This window comes from Muscardinus avellanarius (genome assembly GCF_963383645.1).
Source record: "Muscardinus avellanarius genome assembly, chromosome: 4".
Lineage (NCBI taxonomy): Eukaryota > Metazoa > Chordata > Mammalia > Rodentia > Gliridae > Muscardinus > Muscardinus avellanarius.
In genome coordinates this window covers 132,604,137-132,619,932 of record NC_137789.1, presented here as the reverse complement: position 1 = coordinate 132,619,932, position 15,796 = coordinate 132,604,137, and the positions used below count along the sequence as shown (strand labels likewise).

The 15,796-nt window shown below is 37.7% G+C and overlaps 1 protein-coding gene across 1 annotated transcript in view; it reads left to right on the top strand.

Annotated features, from left to right (window-relative positions):
* Nucleotides 1-15,796, top strand: part of ERLIN1 (ER lipid raft associated 1) — a gene marked incomplete at its 3' end in the record, with an annotated part of 36,526 nt that overhangs the window by 10,268 nt on the left and 10,462 nt on the right. The window contains exons 5-8 of the mRNA XM_080695390.1: nucleotides 2,297-2,422; nucleotides 5,267-5,340; nucleotides 11,999-12,057; nucleotides 13,638-13,729. Coding sequence (XP_080551516.1) covers nucleotides 2,297-2,422; nucleotides 5,267-5,340; nucleotides 11,999-12,057; nucleotides 13,638-13,729 — 351 coding nt within the window. The remainder of the gene's footprint in view (nucleotides 1-2,296; nucleotides 2,423-5,266; nucleotides 5,341-11,998; nucleotides 12,058-13,637; nucleotides 13,730-15,796) is intronic.

The window sequence follows — 15,796 nt, the reverse complement described above, 5'->3', positions numbered from 1 at the left end:
TCCAAGTTGTTATTCTCTTAATGGGTTTTTTGTTTTTGTATTATACTGAATCCAGAGGCATTCTACCTCTGAGCTATACCCCCAGTCCTATTTTATTTAATTCAGAAAACAGTCTTGCTAAGTTGCTGCGGCCAGCCTTGAGCCTGCCATCATTTTGTATCAGCCTCCAGGTCCTAGAATTATAGGCATGTTCTAATTCACCTGGCTTGGGTTCTACCTCCAAGGGACACCCCCCAGCATGGTGGCACATGTTTATAATCTTAGCTGCTCTGGAAGCTGAAGCATGAAGATCAAAAGTTTTAGGCCAATCTGGGCTACTTAACAAGACCTTTTCTCAAAATAAAAAATGAAAATGATTGGGAGTATAGCCCAGTTTACCTAGCATTTGCAAAGCCCTGGATTTAATCCCTAGCACCTCCAAAAAGAAGGAAGAGAAAAAGGAAAGAGATTGGTGGTTCTCTATCCAGAGATAGATAGGATACAGATCACCAGTTTATTTGGAAAATGATGGAGTCCAAAGATCTAATCAGCAGCAGCAGCGTGTGTGTGTGTGTGTGTGTGTGTGTGTGTGTGTGTGTGTGTGTGTTGGGGGCGGGGGGTACTGGAGATGAACCCAGGGGCATTCCACCTGTGAGTTACACCCCCAGCCCTACTTTATTCCTTATTTTGAAACAGGGGCTCACTAAGTTGCAGAGGGCCTCACAAGGTGCTAAGGCTGGCCATGAACCTGTTATCCTCCTGTCTCTGCTTCCCAGGTACTGAGATTACAAGCATGTGCCACCACACCTGTCTTTAGCAGTATTTTTTGATGGCTTTTTCCATCAACTGATCTGGAATCCAGTAGTACCTGTCTAATATCCTTCATGGGAAGGCCATTGGAGCAAGTCCTTGGGTCTGAAGACAAGACACTGAAAGCTGCATGTTTTAGTTGGTAGAACACAGTCTCTGTCTGATACAGTCTAGTATGTACCTTTTAGGACATTTCAGAAATTCTTTGGTTCTTAATTTCCTGATATGAAAAATTAAAAGTTTTTGTTGTGTGAGGATTAAGTGCTAATGTATATAAACCTGACAAAAAGGCAAGTCCAATAAATGTAAGCTCCTTTCCCCTCTAGCCTAGTACATGCATGTGTGCATTTGTGCATGCCTTCCTTTCATATTTAATTATTTATTTATTTGTTTATTTATCTTTCATCCTGAGGCACCTAGGCAACTCCTCTACCACTGAGCAATACACCCAGCCCTTTGTAAACTTTTCTATTTTGGGCAAGTTCTTGCTAAGGTGCGTGGGCTGGTCTCAAACTTGTATTGCTCCAGCCTCAGCCAGGTCGTGAGTAGCTGTAATTATCACATGTACCACCACTATGTCTGGATTAGCCCCATGTCCTCAACAGCCTTTAAAATCCACCTTTGTGAAAATGGTCTTTTGCAGCTATTTCTTTCTTATATTCTCACTGTAACTCAATTCAGTATCTTTTTACCCCTTGGCTAACCTTTTTTTGGGTTATTTGGTAGTAGTGGGAATTGAACCCAGGGACATTCCACTTCCAAGATACACCCCCAGCCCTATTTTATATTTACTTATTTATTTATTTATTTATTTATTTATTTATTTATTTATTTGCAGTACTAAGGATGGAACCCAGGGGCATTCTACCTCCAAGTTATACCCCCTGGCCCTAATTTTTTTTTTTATTCTTTATTTTGAAGCAGGGTTTCACTGAGTTACAAAGGGCCTCACTAAGTAGCTGAGGCTATCCACAAACTGTGATCCTCCTTCTCAGCCTCCCAAATATTACTACTTCTTTTGAAACAGTCACACTGAGTTGCTGAGAGCCTTGCTATTTGCTGAGGCTGGCTTCAAACCTGCCATCCTCCTGTTTCAGTCTTCCAAGTACCACGGTCACAGATGTGTACCACGCCTGGAAGTTGACTAAACTTTCCCAGCAGTTGCCCTACATTCTTTGCCTCTCAGTACAGATGCTTCACATGCTCTCAGTACAGATCTATGTTGGCCCTTCCTTGAGAGCTTTGACACCTGCTTATTACATCCAGAACTGTGTGTACTTTCTGTAGTTTAGAAATTGAGGCTTGCTAATAGTATTGAAAATGCAAGAATATCTGGAAAATTGAGCCCAAGAAACACAACAAAGTGTGTGAGTTGTTTGGTGTTTCAACTCTTTTGTTGGCACTTTTCCTCATGTATAATATATCACACTAACTTTTGCCTTGGCTGAATTTGAAGATACCTGGTTATTGTTGGGTGAAACAAACATGAGTTATACTTTTCCTTTAGTGTTTGATATCGTGAGGAACTACACTGCAGATTATGATAAGACCTTGATCTTCAATAAAATCCACCATGAGCTGAACCAATTTTGTAGTGCCCACACACTTCAAGAAGTTTACATTGAATTGTTTGGTAAGTATCTTAATTCTTTTAAATATGTAAATAGCCAATTAAAAATCTTGTTCATTCATTGATGCTAAAATATTAGTAAACCTTGTGCTATTTTAGCAATACTTCTGAATTTATAATAGAGCAGTTGTCTTTAAAATACTTTTTATTTGAAGATAAAATTTAATAGACAACTCAGAAGAAATCTGAAAAGCTTTAGATCTCATCTCCTATATATTCTATTTTTAGTGTGATAACTGGAAATTAATTTTGTTGCTATTTTAATATATAATTTGAAGAAATTTAGAAATTTATGGACTCCCCAAGGTCCATGCCAACATTTGAGATTTGGTAGGTGTACTAATAGAACTTAGCATATAGTTGTATTCACAGGTAAGATTTATTACCATCAAAGGATACAAAGCAAAAAGAAAAGGGGAGTATGGTTAAATCAAGAGGACACCAGCTGCAGGCTCCACAAGTACTCTCTCTCACAATAGAGTTATGGTGTAGGATGTGCTTAGTTCCCCCAGTAACAAGTTATGACAACACATGTGAAATGTTTCTACTAGGGAAGCTTTTTAGGAACTCAGTGCCTAAGCCAGATGTGGTGGCACACACTTGTAATCTCAGTACCTGGGAGGCTGAGACAGGAGTTTCATAGCCAACCTCAGCTACTCAGTGAGGTCTTCCACAATTTAGTGAGACCCTGTTTCAAAATAAGGAATAATTTTAAAAATAGGACTAAGGTGTAGCTTGAAGGTAGAATGTCCCTGAGTTCAATTCCCAGTACTGAAAAAAAAAAAGAAAGAAAACAAAAGAAACTTAATGCCTAACATTCTTACTGGAGGCACACTCTGCCTAGCGCATACCAAACTTCCAGACTCCTAGAAGGAAGGCAAATGTTTAATATCAACTACATTGTTTGTATAACAGTTGAAGTCCAGTGAGCTACTTGTGTCTCCTCTGGGGATAGTGAGAGTCCTCCCCCAAATCTAAGGTCCCAGGTGCCAGTCGATGGTAACTTTATGCAGAGGCCTTTTCTAAGGATCATGGTTCAGGCTGCTGTGTTAACTTTCTTTTGCACAAGCTTTCGTTTGTGATAATGAAAGTTCTCACCAGAGAATGGGCGATTGCTGTTGGTTGTTCACTTTTCCCTTCTCAAATTTTTAGTGAATTTTTTTTTTTGAGGGAGACATGGGAATAGGTAATTGATTTTAAACCTACCAATCAGCCAGGCACAGTCTTGTAATTCCAGAATTCAGGAGGCTGAGACAGAAGGATCACAGGTTCGTGGCCAGCCTCAGCTACTTAGTGAGGCCCTTTGCAACTAAATGAGACCCTGTTTCAAAATAAAAAATAAAATTAGAGCCAGGGGGTATAACTTGGAGGTAGAATGCCCCTGGGTTTCATCCCTAGTACCACAAAAATAAATAAATCCTGCCAGGCGAGGTGGCACACACTTGTAATCCCCATGCTTGTGAGGCGGAGACAGAAGGATCATGCAGGTTCGAAGCCAGCTGGCTTAAGAGACCCTCTTTCCAAATAAAAATATAAAAATAGGTCTGGGAATGTAGCCTGGAGGTAGAAGGGCTTCCAGGAACCCCAGTACCACCAAAAGTAAATAAATAAATAAATAAATAAATAAACAAACAAACAAACAAATATAAAAGTACATAAATAAATCCTACCAATTGATTATTCTTTGATGATTGATAACAACTGCAATGGTATATGAAAAACCAAATCAGTCCTAACTTATCATATTACCAATCTATTTAATAATGGTGAAAAATACCATTGAAATGATAAAAATTTATGAAGTAGGAGACCAGCATCTTCACTGTCCATTCTGCCTATGCTTCAAAATCTTTCCTATGAACTTACTTAAATCCAGAATAATAAAGCTGAGAACACAGAAATGAAATTTAGTTGTTTGGAAATTTGAGTAAATATTGACTGAAGAAAAGGGAAAAAAACTAACAATATAGAAATTTGGTTTTTCTGTGAGAAAAAAAAGGCTTAATTCATGAGCTCTGAATTAAAATACTAGAGGAGCCAGGTGTGGTGGCACAGGTTAGTAACCCCAGTACTTGAGGGGCTGAGACAGAGGATTACGGGCTCATGGCCACACTAGGCTCACAACCTAGTGTGACCCTGTTTCAAAATAAAGAAGAAAAAATCAGCTGAGGAGGTGTAACTCAGAGGTAGAATGCCCAAAAAAAAGAAGAAAAAGCAAAGATAACAGAGGATCATATTCTTCATTTATTGAATAAACTTACATTAACTAATAATTAGACTGGCGTGGTGGCGCACACTTGTAATCCCAGCACTTAGGAGACTGAGACAGGAGGATCGCACAGGTTTGAAGCCAGCCTCAGCTACTTAGTGAGGCTCTCAGCAACTTAGTGAAACCCTGTTTCCAAATAAAGTATAAAATGGGTCTGGGAGTATAGCCCCGAGGTAAGAAAAGCCCCTGGGTTCCACCCCCAGTACCACAAAGTAAATAAATAAAACTAATAATTAAATTTATGTAATAAATTTAAGTCTATTAAGTTATCCAGTAAATAAGTTTATCCAAAGTTAAATGAGTTCATTTGATAAACTTAAAGTTGAGGAAAGCAGGCTAGCTCTTTATCATTGTCTTCCTTAATTTATTAGATAATTTCTCATACTTTAACACCAAGGAAAACTGCTTCATGTATATCGTGTATGTGCTTCATATATGCTTTGTATATAATATAGTTTAAACTCCATAAAAGGATAAAACTGGAAAATTTAAACCTCATACTGGTTTTGTTTTGATATTAATACAGTGTAAAAAAAATTGAGAATTATGAAATCCATTGTTCTTGGCTTTAAAAACAGATCAAATAGATGAAAATCTGAAACAAGCACTGCAAAAAGATTTAAACATCATGGCCCCAGGTCTTACTATACAGGTAAGCCCTTTTCTTAGGGAAGTTCCCTGGGAATTTTGATTTTAATCTTCCTTTTATACAGCTATTTATAAAGCAATTATTTAAGTGAATTACTATAGTGATTTATAGACCACCTTTCTCAATTTGACTTAAGTCTCTGCTACAGTGAAAAACACTCATAGATCTTAACACAGGTGGCATTTTCTTGTGAACTCTTAAAGGGAAATAATAAGCTAAAACTTTTATAAGGAAACCAAATTTTCATTTCTGCTGTGTGTATAAGTCCTGCCCTCAATAAGATTATGGAAAAGGAGTTCAAGTGTAAGATTTGAGCCAGGTGTGGTGGTGCATACTTGTAATCCCAGTACTTAGGAGGTTAAGACAGGAGGATCATAGCTTCACAGTCAGCCTCAACAACTTAATGAATCTCTCCACAACTTAGGAAGACCTTGATTTAAAACAAATAAAATAGGACTCAGAAGTAGAATGTCCCTGAGTTCCATTCCTAGTAACACACACACACACAAAGTAATATTTGAACAGTTAATTCTTAACAAAATGAAGATTACAAAGTATTAGTTGACAGATTAATTCTTTGGACCATTGTAAGAGTAAGAGGATATCAGATGCATTGGTGTGTGCCTATAATCCTAGCTATTCAGAAGACTGAAGTAGCAGGATCACAAGTTCAAGGCAGATTGGGCAATTTAGAGGAACTCGGTCTCAAAATAAAAAGGCCTTGGAATGTAGGTCAGTGGTAGAGTGCTTGCCTAGCAAGTATAAGGCTCTATATTCAGTCCTCAGTACTGGGGATGGTGGAGGGGACGAGGCCACTTCAAGAGAGTGTGCCTAGGAGGACTATGATTGAGATTTTAGTTAGGTTTGAAAAGAATTAGTTGGATTTATGTGGAGGAAAGGACTGGGAAAACATTGCAAGTGGGTGGGATGGCCTAAGTAAAGCAAGGTAGCAGAAGAATTTATTTTGTTTGATTTTTTTATTATTTATTTATTTATTGTAGTACTGGGAATTGAATCCAGGGGCGTTCTACCACCAAGCTCTACCCCTAGCCCTATTTTTTAGTCTTTATTTTGAAATACGGTCTCATTAAGTTGTGCAGGGCCTCACTAAGTAGCTGAGGCTAGCTGTGAACCTTCAATCCTCCTGTCTCAGCCTCCTAAGAACTGGTATTATAGGTGTGCACCACCATGCCTATCTAGCAGATGAATTTAATGGTGGTAGTGGTTGCAGTATTGGGAGGAACAATGGTGAAAGCTTATTAGCCCTGCTCTTCTGGGTTCCTGTATTTTCAGCTTGCCGGTTGAAAAGCATTAGCAGTTTGTAAAAATCAATTTTATTGGGCCATTTTAAGTAAAATGGAATAAGAAAAGAAATTGGAGGAAAAGAAATGGCATGTAGCAATTTTAAGTATTCTTTGACTTGTTTTGTTTTACATAAGTGTTCAAAGGTGGGTATTTATATTAGTTGTCAGTGCAAAGTGTGTTCCTTACTCTGTGATCAATAATATATGAAAGCCACTGCTCTGGATCTGGATTATCTGAAAGTAGTAATGTGACTTCTCCATTGGTCCTCTGCCAGAGTCTCTAGGAGAACGGTTAAATGTGATAAACATCACTACTGCTGAAGTTTTCTTAGGTGCTAAGTGAGTCTCAATTCTTTATGCTCAGTAGCACTACTACAGAAAATATGCATTCACTATTAAGTGAACATCCATGTGCTTCTCAGAAATGATACCGAAAAGATAGGTGGGATTTTTCCTGTTGTCTCTTTTCTGCTATGCCATTATGTCAAGAACTGGAGGGTAAACCAACAAAGTCAGGAGTCATTTGAAATGTCCGAAGACAACTATATGAGATTCTCTTGGTTGACTAGCCAGTTGTGGCTAGAATGGTTGCGTGTGTGTGTGTGTGTGTGTGTGTGTGTGTGTGTGATTGTTTTTTTTGTTTGTTTGTTTGTTTGTTTTTTCCAGTACTGGGAATTGAACTCAGGGGCATTCTGTCTCCAAGCTACACCCCCAGCCCTATTTTTTATTCTTTATTTTGAAACAGGTTCTCACTAAGTTGCATAGGGCTTCACTAAGTAGCTGAGGCTGGCTGCAAACCTATGATTCTGTCTCGGCCTCCCAAGTACTGGGGTTACAAGTGTGCGCTACCACACCTGGCTTAACGTAGCTTTTTTTTTATTTTAAAGTTGGTATACATGTGAGTGTCAAGAGATTCTTTGATTATGCCCAGGTTGTTACCCAGAGACCTAGCTCATTTCTTTTAAGAGCTGCCTATAATTCCTTGCTTTATATTACTAAGCTATTTCTCTTTTCCCACTTTTTTGGTATTAGTAAACAGTAATGTAATGAACATTGATCACGCCTTTCTAGTTACAAATTGTCTTTGAGTAACTGTACAGATCTACCTTTTTTTTTTTTTTTTTCAGTACTAGGGATTGAACCCATGGGCATTTTTACCTCCAAGCTACACCCCCCAGTGCTATTTATTTTTATTTTGAAACAGGATCTTGCTAGGTTGATAGGTTCTCACTTCTTGCTGAGGCTTTCCTCAAGCCTGCAATCCTCCTGTCTCAGCCTCCCAAGTTTTGGGATTACACGTATACACCATCATACCTGGTTATAGATCTACTTTTTTATCAGCAGTATATGCAAATACTTGTTTCCCTCTGACCCCATCAAAAATTGGAAGCAATGAGAAATGCTGGTTTTGCCATTTTAGGTAGGTGTGTTGCATCTCTGATTTGCATTTCCTTGGTTTTTAATGAGATTGAACATCGTTTGATACTTTTTTCTGTCAGTGGCTTCTTTATATCCTTTGCCTATTTTTTCTGTTAAATTATTTTCCCCTTTTCTCACTGTTTCTTATAGTCCTGTATATACTCTAGGTATTTTTATACACACACACACTGATACTTTTAGAAAAAAGCTAGGCTTAAGGAAAGGATGAAAAACAAAATGAAATGTACCAGTATTCTTACTGTACAGAGATGTCATAGTATTTTTGTACCTTTGCAGACTCTTAATATTTAGGAGCTTATGTTTCTAGATATAAGTAAATATATGCTAAACTGGAGGGCCTAATTGTGCTAAACCTGTTCTTAGCTTTTTTCTTTTCCACTAACAATACATATGTACATCTTTCCAAATAAAATTATAGATTTACTGCATCATCACTTTTAATGGTTATATTTAGTGAATGTGTGGTTTCAATTTTTTTTTTTACTACTATATACAAGTTGGAATAATCACGCTTACATATATATCTTTAAAGTCCTTCCCTTAGGATAAAAAAAAAATTCCTTTTTTTTTTAAGCTACACCACCAGCCCTGTTTTTTATTCTTTATTTTGAAACAGTTGCACTGAGTTGCAAAGGACCTCTGTGAGTAGCTGAGCTTGTCCACATACCTCGATCCTCCTGTCTCAGCCTCCCATATGCTGGAATTACAAGCCTGTGCCACCACGCCCAGCTAGGATAAATTCTTAAAAGTGGGATTGACATCTAGGTGTGGTGGCACACACTTATAATCCCAGTACTTGGGAGGCTGAGACAGGAAGATTACAGGTTTGAAGACAGCCTCAGCAACCTAGGAAGACCCGTTTCCAAAACAAAAAATAAAAGAAGGGCTAAGGGGTCAGAAATAGAATGCTCCTGGGTTTAATCCTCAGTAGCAAAAAAAAAAAAAAAAAAGTGGGATTGATATAATATAATCCCAGTACTTGGGAGGTTAAGACAGTATGATAATAGGGTTGAGGCCAGCATTTGGTAACTTAGTGAGACCCTGTTTCAAAATAAAAAGGGCTGGGGGTGTGGCTCAGAGGTAGACCCCTCTGAGTTCAATCCCTAGCATCAATTAAAAAAAATTGGAGTCAGGTGTGATGGCGCACACTTGTAATCCCAGCATTTGGGAGGCTGAGACAGGAGGATCATGGTTCAAAGTAGCCTTAGCTACTTTGTTGAGGCCCTTTGCAACTCAGTGAGACCCGGTTTCAAAATAAAGAATAAAAAACAGGGCTGGGAATGTAGCTCAGAGGTAGAATGCCCCTGGGTTCCATCCTCAGTACCACACACACACACACACACACACACACACACACACAAAGAGTTGATGAGTCAAAGTGTTTGCTTGTTTTTTGATATATATTGTCAATTGCCTTCAGAAAAATTTTATTAGTTCCTGCTCTCTCATCAGCTGTGTTGATGAACGATAGCTACTATACACTTGATTGTATGAGTGTACCCAAACAATTTGCAGATGCAAGTTCTTTCTCTTAGTCTTTTTGGAGAAGATTAATATGGTGCTTTATGTTAATCATTGATGTTGAATGCTCTAGGATATGTGTTGTTCACTTTCATTTGTGAATTACTATTTTTGCTACTTTTTAGTTATGTTTTTTCATTTGATTCAAATAATCTATTTTTGTGTAATTGCAACTCTTGTTGTTGTTGTTGTTTTGTGGTACTGGGGATTAACCCAGTGCTTTGCACATGCTAGACAAGCACACTATCACTAAGCCACACTCCCAGCAGCCCCTTTTATTTTTTGTATTTTGAGATAGACTCTTTCTTTTAAGTTGTCCAAGCTGGCCTTGAATTTGAGATCCTCTTCCTTCAGCCTTCCTACTTAGCTAGGGTTACAGTTGTGTGTCATCAAGCCTGGCTACAGCAGTTCTTTTTTTTTTTTTTTAACTGAGGATTGAACCCAGGGATATTCTACCTTTGTTTTCAAATAGTGTCTCCCTGTGTTGCTGGGAATCTCACTGTGTTGCTGAGACTGTCCTTGAACCTTTGGTCCTCCTTTCTCAGCCTCCCAAGTACTGTGATCACAGGTATATGCCACCTTGCCTGGCTGTAACTCCTTATAAAATGCTTTTTCTCCCTTTTTTTTTTTTTTAACTTTGATTCTTTCCCCTGATAATGTTAAAGTTTTAAGCCTTTTGTAGTCCTTTAGAGGTTTTATTTTTATGGTGAGTTGCTGGACTGACATGCTTTAATAGACTTTCTATACTTTATATAAATTTAAATTACATCAAAAATTACAAAAATTTTCTCTACTATTAAGTTTATATTATTAGACTTTAATTTTTAATTCATCTGGAATACATTTTGGTGTCAGTTCTGAGGTAGTGCCCCAATTTCTGCCCCCACCAATTGGTTGGCAACCACAGTAATCACTTATTTCCATCTTTGCTTTCTTCAAAATAATATTTGTAGTGTATGCTAAGTTTCATTGTATAATAGAATCTTTTTCTGAACTTTGTTCTCTTCCACAGGTCTTTCTGTTTCTGTTCTTTGATTTGTTATTAATCCCTTGGTCTTTTCTCATCAAATCTACTTGTTTTTTTCTTCTCAGCAAATGGCAGCTCCTTCCCCTCAGACCAGTCTTGAAGTGTGAGAGACAATATATTTCACTTATTTGAAAATCTGTAAGGTATCCCAAGATTGGCAGCATGCGACATATTCTTCTACCTCATACAGAGAAGCACAAATCTTTATTTTATGCTTCTTTTATTAGGGCTCAAAAGACAAGTGTATTAAATGTAGTGCAACATTGCTTCTCTCTGAATCACATTAATCGGTATTGAGTCATCTGTGTGCTTCATAGTGACGTAGTGAAGTACGGCATCTCACAAATTCTGGTTCTGAATTTTTGTCTTCTTGGTATCTCCACTGAAATGTTCAGTGTGTAATGAGGCTTTCCACAGTTCCCAGCTTTCTACACTATTCCGCTGTAATTCTTACCATGACATACAAATTTGACTCTTCTCTTTCATAAAAGGAATATTATGCTGCTTAGAAGTTTTTAAAGCCTGTTTCTAAAATCCTTGTGCTTTGACACCTTTGATACTTAAAAATTTAGCCAGTTTTCAAGGAAAATTAAAGCTTCAGGTCATCAAAGTGCTGTGTGTGTATTTGCAGTGGAGGTAGATGTTCAGGATGTTTAATTAGTAAAATCAAAAGCTTCTGAGAGATCAAGTCCTTGGTATAGAAAATTCAGCCTTCAAAAAAAAAAAAACAGCACTTTTCAAGTAGATTATCTTAATTATGTCAAAGTACACTATGATTAGGAAAACAAAGTATCTAGTAAAGGATTCCACAGAGACAGGTAGACTTTGTTCTAAGATTCCAGAAAGAAAGAAAGAATGTAAGCTCTGAGTTGGTATTTATTATCTTTCAGCTGTGTATTTTTAGCCAGTACTGTGTAGTTGCAATTTTAGGAAGTGATTAAAAAGTAATTGGCTTAGTAGACACTAAATTGCACATCTGACTAAGATTTTTTTGGTTTTTTACTCTTTCTAACTTTATAATCTCAACCTTATAATTTTGCCTTTTTCTGTTTCTTTGGTTTGCAAGTTTGAAAAGGAAAGAAAGCAAAACTCTGTAAAGAGTTTGTAAAATATCTTTTAGGTGAAACCTTTTTCCCAAGAGAGTTCAGTTGCTCAGAGGGTGCTGAGGTTTTTCTCCTATGGTCAGGATTTTTTTTTTTTTTTTAAGGAAACAAGTAACATCTTTGATTTCCTGGAAGTAGACTTTCTGTGCATGTTTGGGGCAGCTCTGTTACAGTTGTATCATGAGTATCATTGGGGTGCTCTCTTATAGAAGATTTGGTTTGAAGATTTTTCAAATGTACTTTGGCTTTTTACTTTTATTTTTTAGGCTGTGCGTGTTACAAAACCCAAAATCCCAGAAGCCATAAGAAGAAATTTTGAGTTAATGTGAGTAACATGCATGGGATCCTAATTTTTCTATTTAGAGCTGTCTACATATTAACACAACAGTCCTGAGGAGGTTAAATATCTATCCCCTATACTTTCATTTTAATAATAGTGCCTATTCTTGTGTCTTAATTCCTACTAGACATTTTTTAGTTTTCTCTTTGTGTGTGGACATTTCAGGAGCAGTTTCAGTAGCTGAAGATGGAGTTTGCTGTAGGACTCTTGCTGGAGGCTTAAGGAGTTATAATTTGTATATGAATAAAACCTTGAAATAAATAGAGGAGGGAGAGCAGCCTCTCTGTTAGGTTTGAAGAGACTGTTCATATTTTGTTACTTTAGTGAAATGGTAAGAGCATTCTCCTAGTTTATAAAATGTTTGGTTTTTCCATTGTATGTGATTGTGTATTTAAAATTAGATCTGGATCTTTTTAATTTGCCTCTGGGGAAAGCTTTCTTGAGTTGATTCTTGGTGGTCTCTCTTATGTGTCTAAGACTGTCTGGAATGCGAAGTTATTTACTTGATATGAAATTAGTTTCTGAGTGTTTTCAAGGGTCTCTGGAAGGAATGCTTACTGCATTTGAAGTGGCAGTATGCTCATGTATGACAGGCACTGAAAAGAACACCACGAGTCTTCAGAAAATGTGGCTAGTTAAAGGGAAAATGTGAGATGCTGGGAAAATTAATTTGCAAAAGTTAGTTCAACAGATGTATGTAATGCAGAGGATCCAAGGAGTAGTAATACTGTTTTAGCCCTGTTCTACTTGCCAGGCCACGCACAGGAGGGACAGTCAGAAAGAGGCACCGGTCTGGGGGGCTGAGGCCGGAGGATCGCAGTTTGTGGCCAGCCTCAGCTGCTTAGTGAGGCCCTTTGCAACTCAGTGAGACCCTGTTTCAAAATAAAGAAAAAAATAGGGTAGAGGGTGTAGCTCGAAGGTAGAATGCATCTGCTCAGAGACTGGTGCCTCTTTCTTTTTTTGGCTGGGGATTGAACCCAGGGGCATTCTACCTTTGAGCTACACCTTCAGTCCTATTTTTTTATTCTTTATTTTGAAACAGGATCTCACTGAGTTGCAAAGGGCCTCACTAAGCAGCTGAGGCTGGCCACAAACTGCGATCCTCCTGTCTCAGCCTTCCAGACTAGTGCCTCTTTATGATTAGCTTTGGTACTTTTGCTCCTGAAGCTTTTTATATTCCTTTCTAGATCACACAGTTCTTTATTTGGTACAACTAGAAGGGGGTGGGAGGAACAGGCTAAAATTCTAATGTTCTGATTTTTTTTTTTTTTAACTCTGGATGGCTGGGTAAATCATTTAATCTTTCAATCTCAGATTCATTATAAGGTACCACCTTTCTTTCCAACCCTAATAGGTTCAAATGTATTTATTTTAAAAGGTTTCTCTGACCCACTATAGGGTCATTATTACTAGCTATGACCACACATAAGAGAATCATTTTGGGGTCTGAATGTTTAGCTCAGTGTTAGAGTACTTGCCTGGTATGTACAAGGCTCTGGATTTGAACCCCAGCACTGCAAAATAAAAAAAAGAATCATCTCTAATTTTTATGTTTTGATTCGCAGGGAAGCTGAGAAAACAAAACTTCTTATAGCTGCACAGAAACAAAAGGTTGTGGAGAAAGAAGCTGAAACAGAAAGGAAAAAAGCTGTTATAGGTACTTCATTTTATTTCTGAAATGAATGTGTCTAAGTACATATGCTATGAGTGTCTTGGTCTTTGTCAGTCTCGTGTTGTATGTGGAGGAGACTCAGATAAGGCTGCATCGTCTGCAGTGGAGAACTCTAGAAACTTCATTATATACTCAGATATCCTAACGCCTTTAGAAGTGGTGAGGCCATAGCCTAATAAATTGCCTTGCCTCTGTACTGTCATTGGCTGCCACTGTTGTCTTTTTCAAAGGCAAGGAGATGGGCAGGATTTGTGGGCAGTAGAAGCCCATAGAAGTAGGCTTTTCACTCATATACAGTAAATATACAGTAGCTATAGAAGTAGGATTTTTGTTTATATACAGATTAACAATAGGGAAGGTTTGTTTTGTTTTTTTGGCCAAAGCTTGAGATTAGAGTATGTATCCTTTATAGATTTTGCCTTCTACACTTTGAGGAGAGGTATTGAACCTAGGAGCATTCTACCTCTGCATTAGGCCACCAATTCCATTTATTTTTATTTGGAAACTCTCATCACTAGGTTGATGCGAGTCTCACTGCTTGCTGAGACTGTTCTCAAACCTGTGATCCTCCTGTCTCAGTATCCCAAGTACAGGGATTGCAGGTGTGCACCACCATGCCCAGCTGAGTTGAAGACTTTTTTTAAACTAAATATTTCACATATACAGGAATAATACAAAAAGCAATGCCTTAAGATTTTGCCATATTCTCTGGAGATTATTTTAAGAACAAAAATTATATGTCTATTTGAAGCTTCCTTTATACCTTTTTTCTTTTTCTTATGTCTTGATCTTCTCTTCTGAAGAGAATAGCTTCTATTCTGAAGTGTGTGTGTGCGCGTGTATCCTTTTTGTTCATATTTTTAAACTTTTACTCTTAAAGTATGTAATAAACAGTTTATAGAATTGTTTTACTTATTTGAAGCTACAAAAATGATATCAAAGTAAAGTTCTTGGTTTTTTTGTTTGGTTGGTTTGGTTCGGTTCGGTTCGGTTCTAGGGATTGAACCCAGGGGCATTCTTCCTTCAAGCTACAACCCACAATCCTTTTTATTTTTTTTTTTATTTTGAAACATGGTCTTGCTAAGTTTCTGAGGCTAGCCTCAAACCTGCAATTCTCTTATCCCAGCTTCCCAAGTACTGGTATTCAAAGTATATGCCAATGAAGCTGACTTCAAACTACCTTTTATTTTACCGGCTTTTTTTTCTTTTAAACTGACCATTGAGTTTTATTCACATTGATACATGTACATCTAGGTGTGTGGGTATGGGTGGGTGAGTGGGTGGGTGTGTGTTACTGGAGATTGAGCCCAGTGGCATTATACCTCTGAACTACACCCCCAGCCCTATTTTATTTTATTTTATTTTGAAAGAGTCTTGCTAGGTTGATGAGAATCTCACTACTTTCTGAAGCTTTAAGCTGTCCCAGAACCTGCGATCCTCCTGTCTCAGCCTCCCAATACTAGGATTACAAGCATGAGTCACCACACTTGGCCATCTAGTTTATTTAGTTTGTTATTACAAACAGTGCAGCAGTAATGTCATTTCCCATTTTTTCTTGCACACATGTGCAAGAATCTTCTAGAACAGCATTATTTATTATACAGTTGGGGGCAATGCCTCATTATCAGCTTGCTTTTTTTCCCCCCACAGTGAAATGAGTACAGATGTTAAGAGTGAGTTTAAAAGTTCTTGCACTAGCAAGGAGTGGTGGTGCACACTTAATCCCAGCATTTGGGAAGCTGAGACATGAGGATCTCGGTTTGAGGACAGCCTCAGCTACTTAGTGAGGCCTTCTGCAACTCAGTGAGACCCTGTTTCAAAATAAAGAATAAAAATTAGGGCTGGGGTGTAGCTCGGAGGTAGGATGCCCCTGGGTTCCATCCCTAGTACAGCAAAAAAAAGTAAAATAAGAGTTCTTTAGCATTTTAGCACAGTAATTTTTTTGTATGTTGAATTTAATAATAGAAATTGGAGTCTATATTTTTAATTTCCCTTTTCTAGTCATTTATTTCTATGATAGCTTATAATATATTAGTTCTAATCTATTGAAAT